This window comes from Panicum virgatum, chromosome 5N (genome assembly GCF_016808335.1).
Source record: "Panicum virgatum strain AP13 chromosome 5N, P.virgatum_v5, whole genome shotgun sequence".
NCBI lineage: Eukaryota > Viridiplantae > Streptophyta > Magnoliopsida > Poales > Poaceae > Panicum > Panicum virgatum.
This window is the reverse complement of record NC_053149.1, coordinates 18,624,947-18,634,023: the sequence shown is the minus strand read 5'-3', so window position 1 is coordinate 18,634,023 and position 9,077 is coordinate 18,624,947. Positions and strand designations below refer to the sequence as shown.

The 9,077-nt window shown below is 44.7% G+C and overlaps 1 protein-coding gene across 2 annotated transcripts; it reads right to left on the bottom strand.

The window, feature by feature from the left end:
* Nucleotides 1-3,543: 3,543 nt before the first annotated feature.
* On the bottom strand, nucleotides 3,544-7,707 carry LOC120673767. 2 transcript variants are annotated; one of them, XM_039954772.1, is made up of 7 exons: nucleotides 7,198-7,707; nucleotides 6,274-6,471; nucleotides 5,877-6,149; nucleotides 5,615-5,717; nucleotides 5,425-5,543; nucleotides 5,075-5,251; nucleotides 3,544-4,418 (listed from the first exon to the last, which is right to left on the bottom strand). In XM_039954772.1, the coding sequence occupies exons 1-7, from the start codon at nucleotides 7,489-7,491 to the stop codon at nucleotides 3,633-3,635; spliced, it is 1,950 nt and encodes a 649-aa protein (XP_039810706.1). In that variant the 5' UTR covers nucleotides 7,492-7,707; the 3' UTR covers nucleotides 3,544-3,632. The 2 variants fall into 2 exon arrangements, with proteins under 2 accessions (XP_039810706.1, XP_039810707.1); XM_039954773.1 differs by lacking the exon at nucleotides 7,198-7,707 and adding an exon at nucleotides 7,084-7,194.
* Between the last annotated feature and the right edge of the window lie 1,370 nt (nucleotides 7,708-9,077).

The following is a 9,077-nucleotide window of genomic DNA, read 5'->3' as shown; positions in this document are numbered from 1 at the left end:
TTGACATATTTTTTTTGCACTTCGCTGTGGATGTATATACTCTGTTTCTTCGAGATCATGGTACCTTGTTTCATCCAATCACCCTATGTCCCTACATGCAATTGATACATGATTCTGCACCTTATTAAGAAAGAAAAAAAAACATGATTCTGTGGCGCAATATTGTTACCTTTTGTTGGGGAGGACGGGGCATTGCCATTAGATGTAGACTGCAGTTGTATTGATTCGTAATATTGGTTTGTGCGCATGGAGACTTTATTTTAAATTGCTGATTTACAGATGATTCGCAAATTCATTTTAGAAGGTTATTAAGCAAAGAAAGCTTCTATATTCATTGACCTGGGACGGAAACATTTTTTTAACTTTGTCGGTAAGCCGGTGAATAGTTCATCTGCACCTAAGAAAAATCTATACCTATTTATAAAACGAGTAAGGTTTCCATTTAAATTTTTAGTTTGGTCCGTCTTGTGTCATTAACAAGTGGGTCATAGTTCATCCCGTATGCGAGTTGGACAAACCCTCTATCCACAACTTGATTTTCGTGCATCCTTAGTTACCAAGAGTTCCATAATTCCATCGGGCACGGCGCGCGGCAATGGTCTGTTCCGGTGTCCCGACATGGACTCCGCTTCGGTTACCAATCGTCCGTATAAAACACTACCGCGGCCTCCTGTGCAGCACAATGCAAACAGCAACGTCAACAAAAAGATTCCATCGATCTCGAGCTCCAAGAATCATGAGAGTCGAGCAGAAAGTAGGTGTACTTCGTATTCAGTACGTGCGCAGGCATGCAGATAGCTTGAGAGGAGGATGTGCCGCCTAGACATTGTGGCCATAATAAAGACAAAGTGCGCCTGTCTGTTGTCTTCTAATCTAATTCTTGAGCCGATGGTCACAAATGCTTGAGGTTAGTCATATCCATCAATGCGGATTTTTTTTTTTGCGGAAAGGAGGGAGTTGTATTAAACCGTAAGAGAATAGTACATCTCCGCCCTTTTACAGAGAAGACCCTTAGAAAATTGAAAATTACAAACGCCACTCCAAGTTCCAGGGTCGGCTTCTTCCTCGATCCCGGCCACCGCAGTCCGTCGGAGCCAAGGCAATACCCGCCATCTGCACCAGCGACGAAGTCCACAAAGTGGAGACCGCAGAGGAGGACTTACTGCTAGGCGATGAAGCCGAGTAAATGCCCAAGCACATCTGCCATCTCCGCAACAAGTGAAGACCGGCATCCAATCCGCCACTGCCGGCCAAGAAGCCGACGAGTGGAAGCAATCCGCCACCGCCGGCCAAGAAGCCGCCGACCGGAAGCAGAGGGTCCCGGAGCTAGCACCGCCAGCCCCGCACCCAAGAAGCCCCCCACCGAGGACTACAGAACTGACCTGGAAGATCCGCCATCGCCGTCGCCGTCGCCGAGGACGCCCACCGCCAGCTCCTCCAGATTCGAGCTCCAGCAACCAGCAGGAGGAGCAAAACCTCGATTCGCCCGATCCCGCCGACGACACCGAAATAGGTCCCGAAGTCGTCGCTGTCTCCAACAAAGAGGAAGATGCAGATCAGACCGGAGAAGATGCAAACATCGATGCCGGAAAGACCCTTTATTCGCCAACGAAGTAGCGTCCCTGCCGCCACCTCCGGCAACCCAAGCTTCACCGACAGCCGTGCCAGCAAGCAAACTCTAGGAGAAGCTAGAAACCTAACTACCCTATACAGTCCACCCGTCGATTCCCCCGGCGCCCTTCCTCTCCGACGCCATCCCGGCCGGCAGAGAGGAAGGGCACCAGTGCAATCGCCGGCGGAAGCGAGTCTCCCTCGCAGTCGCCTTTTCCCCCCTGCTCTCTACTGTAGAGGATAAGGACGAGGACGAAGAGACCCATCCATCAATGCGGAATTGCGGAGGCTCATAGCCGAGGCCACTGATCCATCTTGTTCGCGGTGGCAGCCTTGCTACCAGAGTCCATGGCTCTCAATCTCAAATGAGCTCAAGTGAGGACGCGACCAAGTCAATTCTTAAAAGTCCATAACACTTCTAGCTAGGACTACCATGAGATACAAGCAAGTACATGAGTCATTTTAATTTGGGCCCACACATCAGCCTCCCCTTTATATTTTACTCTCCCAGATTTTTACTCCCCCCACGACCATCACAGAGATAGCGCACCGCTCCCAGCTCCACTGGAAATAGAGGGTCAGGGGCGGTCCGCTTGCGTAGCGTACCTCTCCTAGATCGCCGATGCGAAACATAGCGTCCTCTCCCAGATCCCAGTGCAGATAGCCTGAGGCTCTCAAACTGTGATATACGCTATATGGATTGATGACACTCTATCCAATCAATTTCTATTTGGTAGGGACACGAGCTAATTTGTGCGCGGTATTTGGTAGGATCTCAAAAATACTTTCGAAAAGACTATGCTCTAAAGAAATTGAGTTTTGATGATTAAAGTGACAATAATACATATGATATTTACCCGTAGCATCGCACGGGCGCTTTGCTATAATATATAAGTGTGACAATAAAAGAAAAAAAGGAAAGGTTGGAATAGTATGCTAGTGGGCCAAGCTTAGGTCCTTGGGCCCGTCTTATTCCGATTTCACGGCCCACGGAAGGAGAGCGCTCCCAGCCGCTCGCCCGCTTTAGGGATCTTCTTCTATTATTAGTACCACACCGTGAGCCGAAGCGGCGTGCTGGTTGGCGGTTCTCTATAAGAGCGGGTCGGGAGGCTGGCGGAAAAGCTCACCCATCCCTGCGGGGGGTGAAAGGCGGCCCGTTGATGATCGTATAGAGACTGACGTGCCGTGCCGACACCCAACTGAACACACCGCCAAGGTGCGCGCGATGTCCCGCCCCTACTTTGGGTGGGCTCGCGCGCCAATTTTTGGAAGGCCCTGCTAACCCTCTGGGAAACGGGGCCTACACCACAGCTGCACATGGTGACTAAATGATACACAGTAAATCTAAAAAAAAATGATACACAATACATTTAGAACCCCAAAAGAGCTTAAAATTTTACAAACGGTCACCAACATAAACACCCAAAAAATGTAATTAATTCTTTTTGACTAAGCACCTGATTTTTAAATTCGATGCAAACAATTTCGGTTTCAGAATCCAATTGGCATAAACTGTAAACCAATCTAAGGTTTTCTCCAACCATTCCCCCCATCCAACTCCCTCTATATGTACTTTCTATTATATTTTACCACCTCCCTCCAAAAGATTCCTCCCCTATAACTCCTCTCCAACCATTCCCCCTATATCTATTCCCCCTATATACTATCACTCATTAACTAACTATTTATTTAACGTTTTTGAATTTTAAAAAAATATACAGTATTTATATTATCATAATACGCATTATTATCATGTTACGGGGCTCAAACAGGATTAATATCGCGAAGAAACAATATGATTAGAGATATAGGGGGAGTTTCAACTCACCCCGTATACAGGGGGAGCCGTTGGAGCGCTCGCTCCCCCCAAAGCCCCCCTAGGTAGGTAGGGTGGGGGGCGGTTTACGGTGCCCCCTTGGAGCAAGCCTAAAATCCTTGCTCACAGGTCAGGAGGACAGCACCTCATGTATATCACAATGTCAGATAATGGTTAATGACAGCTAGCCGGGAGTATTGTACAGTTACGATGCATATAGGTCATTTGTGCCTCCATATTGCTGCACAGTCGAACTTGTACAAGAGTTGTCCTCATCCTTTGCAAACTTCTCAATGAGTATTTCCATCGTTTTCTTGTACATCGGCATGTAATGATCATTTATCATGGTATTCGATAGTCGGATCTTGCTGTAAAGATCTCTAGGGGTCTCATATATTCCAACAGAGCACTCATCAGCAGCAACTGGATCATCTGGATCGGCATCTGTTGGAGGCATTGCAACCATGTGCATGATTCGACCAGGTGGGTAGAATTGCTGCCTCTCCAAACTATCTGATGAGAATGACTGCCTATCCTCAACATTCTTTAGGACAGCACTTTCCTCCTCCATTATTTCCTTGGCTGCAGCTGCCTCTTCCTCTCTAGTCTGTGCCTCCACTTCCACCTGCTGATCCAAGTCCTTCTCGTACTCGTACCACAACTCACCTTCTGTTATTTCTTCTTCGGCATGCTCCTGAGAGGTTTCATGCTCACTCAAAAGAGCCTCTTCTTCATCAGATTCCTCATGAACGGAAACACTGGTTGCGGTATACTGCAGCTCTTCTATAGTCTTGGTGCCATGTTGGTCTACAATGAAGGATTCTGACTCCACTGTAGATGTTACATGGGTTTCTGTTGTCATATCATCATTTGAACTTGCAGTAACTACGCCTACACCTCGTCGACGTGCACCCATGCATGACCATGAGGAAAATGCCGACCGACTTCTAGCAACAGCCTGTGCAACATTCTGTGCTTGTTTCATGACAACCTGCATTGAAATATTGATAAGAACGCTGTAATAATTTATTCGGTTTGGTGGATAAATTTTCAAAAGAGTTAACCAGATGCCTAAATACTCCCTCCATCCAATTTTGATATATATATTTCAAAAACATAAATATCCAAAAATGATAGCTACATTTGCTATTGGCATGGGTTGTGGCAATAAATAGCACTAGTAACGAGAAGTTCCTAGTTAAAACATTGGAGGACCAACAAAAAATCGGTGTTGCATTTGTTAGATTGATAAGCACACTTGTTGTCCTTGGTCATTGTGCCATATACAAATATATCTATCAAAATTGGATGGAGGGAGTATCATGAAATGCACATCTTTCATGCAACGAATATTTGAAATGTATCCTTCAGCACTTACGTTTTGACCAGTCAGTTTTTTTTTTTTTTGAGGCATTGACCAGTCAGATTTAGAAGGATGTCAAGACTTTATTAAGTTTATGAAACAACCATATCCAAATTAAATGTTGCATAACACATAATGCTTAATCTGACATGAGGAAGCCAATAAGGTGCAAGCATCACCACAGAATCACACTTTTCCTAACAATTAAATATCATGAGCCATACAGCAATGCAATCTGTAATTAACCTATACAATACAGTTTGCCAGCTTCTGGTCACATTTACCTGGGTTTTGCTTGAAACAGGGCGCAGAAATGCTCCTGCACCTGCAACCCTCTCTCTGGCACCAGAAAAAGATTGCAAGCGAGTTCCTAAGGCAGTGGCTGAGCGGTACACGACATTTAGGAAACGTGTCTGCTGTATTTGATCCCTCAAATCATTCAACCATGACGATGCTGTTACCTGGATGATAGGTAAGACATGAGGACTGAGGCAGAAGTGAAATTCCTTGCTACTAAGTTTTTGAAGAAATCAACCACAGTATCATAGTTACTGGGATATATTCTTTCCAGAGATATGAACAGTATTCATGGTAACAAATCTCATGCAGATTTGTAAAGGAGAAATGGGGCTACCTCAGAACGGAGGTCATCGATAGATGCAGTTGATACAGTGGGAACCAGATCAGCTCCATTGACAATCGTGGTCACAAAATGCTTGCCTGATTCTGCTAATTCCCATGTCATGCAAGAAGCTGACCGTAAAAATGGAACTGTTAGTAGATCCTGACTCGATGTATGTTGAACAGAACAATAGTTGACATACCTGGTGCAAACGCAACACAAGTTGTTGAAGAAAACTCCGTGTGTTCTCTGAGGATGTAGGTTAGTAATGCAGCAGTGCCACCACCCAATGAATGGCCAACGATCTAAGAGAAAATCAGTAATTCAAGTGAAAAAAACAGTCGTGGAAGATTATTGTGTCAAATTATGCAACAATGACACCATACCATCACTCAGAGATTTTAAGAAGATGACTAGGCATGAACAGTGTGAACCATAAAAATGAAAAAAAACTGAATATGCACCTTGATTTGGTAATCTGGGCACTGTCTGACTGCTTCACGGAGGCATGGTGTTACACTTCTTGCGATCCAGCGGGCTGCTGCCACCATCCCACAGTGTGCATAGCCTAACACCAGTTTGCTGACACCACCTTCATCTAAAAGTGAGAGGTGAAATGGTACCACAGCGCCAGTAACAGCAGTCAGTGTATCTTTCATGCTATGCGTCCCTCGAATCAAAACAAGAAAGGATTTGGTGCACTCATCACGTAGAATTGTATGAGCAGGCTTCAAAATCTGTAAAAGTAGAACGATTGTTGGAAATTGAAAAAGAGAAATACATACCAACTAAATTCACATTATCACTAGCAACAAATCATGCCTTGAGTGAGCACTAGAATAGAAATCAGCACTTACTCACCCCCGCCTTTGGTTCCTCAATGAGAACATCCTCTTGGGAAAACCCGGCTAATTCCCGGAACACAGGAAATGGTTTCTTAGAGAAAAGAAAGCACAGGTCAATCAATCGTCGCAAAACAATCAGCTCTTCCATTATTTCAGGCCCTTTCAATTCAATGCAATTGCTTCCAGCATATATACTGGCGACATGTAAATTGCCCTGAAAAGTAATGCCAAGTACAGTGAATTATTAGGTGCATATACTCAAGAAAGGTTTTGTCATCAAAGGCGTTAAAAGGAATAATACACAATCTCTATCATACTTTAATGAACTGGGGAAGTAGTTAAATCAGCTATGCACCCTTCAAAAGGAACATATGGCATAATCACAGCCATCCTAACAGTTCTCAGGACTAAACATGTCGTAATCAGCTCAGACACTTCATCAGAAAAAAGCAAATTTACTAACAAAAATCACACTGGAAGCTTAAAGGGTACAATAGGGATGAGGGAAAACTGAAAAAATAGTTGCAGCCAAAGTATCTGCAAATTGTAATTCACCAGCAATATAAAATCAATTCTACCTTAACATAGCCAGCACTACAGCATGACAATAGAATCAGTCCCTAACTCGATCATAAAACCCACAGACTTGCATCTCCAAAGTTGCAATTTTTATCGGCAGCGACCAACCAGCACCATTTCACCAACCTTTGCCAATTCTCTATACTTCCGACCAAACCCTCCAAGTTTATAGCCCAAACCTATTCCAACGAGCAGTGCAGTATGCTATAGGAAAATACAATTCGAGCAAAGGAACTAACTACCATACCAGATCCAAAGCGCAAACTGAAGCCAAATTCGAAATGAAGTCGCGTCCTTTCCCTTGGACCAAAGCGGCACGAAATCAGATGATTGGTCAGCGAGGACTATCCCGATCCCTCACCTGTCGGCGCATGAGGTATTTGATCCCGAAGGCGAGGTCCCCGATGGGCCACTTGCCGAGCGTCTCCGAGTAGGTGAACCGCAGCGTCTCCGCGAGCGTGCCCACCGCCTCGATCCACGTCGCCGGCGGCTGCGCCGGGCGCCGAGGCGCGCGCCCCCTCCGCCGCTTCCCCGCCCCTCCGCCGCCGCCTCCGCCTCCGCCGACGGAGACGTCCTCGCCGGCCAGCCGCCGGCTCAGCACGAAGTACAGCACCATGGCCGCGCCGACCGCCGTCGCCATCGCCGCCGCCCCCATGGCCGCCCGACGACGGCGGCGGCCGGGATCCCGAGCCCGAGCGGCGCGGCGAGGGGCCTCTCTGTACGACGAAACTTTCCTCGCAGGGGCCGAAATGGAAATGTCTCGCTCCGGTTTCTTCCCCGCTGCGAACGAGCACAGGGGAGGGGAAATGGGTTGGGGTTTGGGTTGCTTCGCCGTGTCAGCTGATGCCTAACCATGAGCCGATTTGTTAAGCTTTCCCAATTAAGGCTAACCGACTAGTAGATCGATCTAGGTGTCCTACCCACTGCTCCTTGCTCCGATACTCATACTCCATAGCTAACGTCTACGCTAAAATCCGGATATGCTTTGCATCCTAACGAATATTTTTTTTAGCATATTTTGCTTAGTGTAGGATCCACTTGTAGTCTTGTACCCATCGTTTGTTCATTAAAAAAACATTCCTTTCAGTGTTCTATGCGCATGGTTCACGTTTTATGTATTTTTATTAGTAGAAAGAAACCAGTCGAAGCGGCATTGGTGCCGTAGGCGTGACAGAGCAAAATAAAATTATGAAACCATTAAACCATTGTAATCAAGGGTGATGAGTGTTATAGGAGTTAACGTTAAATAAAGTTGACGGTCCTCGCAAACAAAAAGTTGACAGGCCATTCAGTCGATTGAGGAACAATTGACGGACAACGTCTCAAAAATGTACCCCAAACATATAAACTTAATTGCCCGTAATCATGTATTATGAAATTTTGAAATGGCACATAAATTTTAAAAGATATCACACGATGAAGTAAACTACTTCTCTGTTCTAATCTAATGATTGTTTTATATAAATTTTACTATGTATCTAGATATAATATATGTAATTCCGCAGCAAAAACTATATACTAAAAAAGTATATAATTTAGGATGAATGGAGTATTACATATAATGGTGGAGTTTTAGCTAATGTTGCTGCATTTTGTATGCGTATCTTATTCTTTGCCTTGTCACGCTGCAATTTAGATAAGCTAGGTGCATGCTTCATATATTTGCATCATCCATCAAATGTGTCTAAAATTAATACAATAATCCTTTAGAAATCCAAAAGCCAAGTATAAAACTGGTCCACGAGTGGCTTCTCTCTTGTCAAATAGCATCGAATATACCTACGGTCCAAAATTTTAGATTCTTAGGGCAAGTGCCACCTCCACTTCTGTCACAGTCGCAAGTCGCAAAACAACAATTATTTGTAGTGGGTAGTTGACTTTATCTTCCTGGTTCTTTGTCATTCCTGAGATTAAAATTTTAACATTATCATACGTGGTATAGTTTAGATTTTAAGGTGGAGTAAATGTAATAATTGTTTTTGTCCCATGAACTCCCCTATGGGATTATATTTCTCTTTTTTATTTTTTAATTCTTTGAAACGGGCCGACAGCTTTGATGTCCGGTATGTATAGGTAGAGAAAAGATAAAAAAAATATGGGATTTTGTTTCTCTCACACGTTTCATTTTGATCACTTAGGACATCAATTCGTCTTTTATTCAACAAGTCTCTATAGAACTCATATTCTGAATAATCTACAAAGGTTGCGTCCCCCAGATCCCTCATCCGTTTATATATAAGA

Coding starts and splice junctions, on each gene's coding strand:
- LOC120673767 (XM_039954772.1), bottom strand. CDS start 7,491: ATGGGGGCGGCGGCGATGGCGACGGCGGTCGGCGCGGCCATGGTGCTG. Junction 6,472..7,197: donor AATACCTCATGCGCCGACAG/GTGAGGGATCGG, acceptor ATTACTTTTCAG/GGCAATTTACATGTCGCCAG. Junction 6,150..6,273: donor TTGAGGAACCAAAGGCGGGG/GTGAGTAAGTGC, acceptor CTACTTTTACAG/ATTTTGAAGCCTGCTCATAC.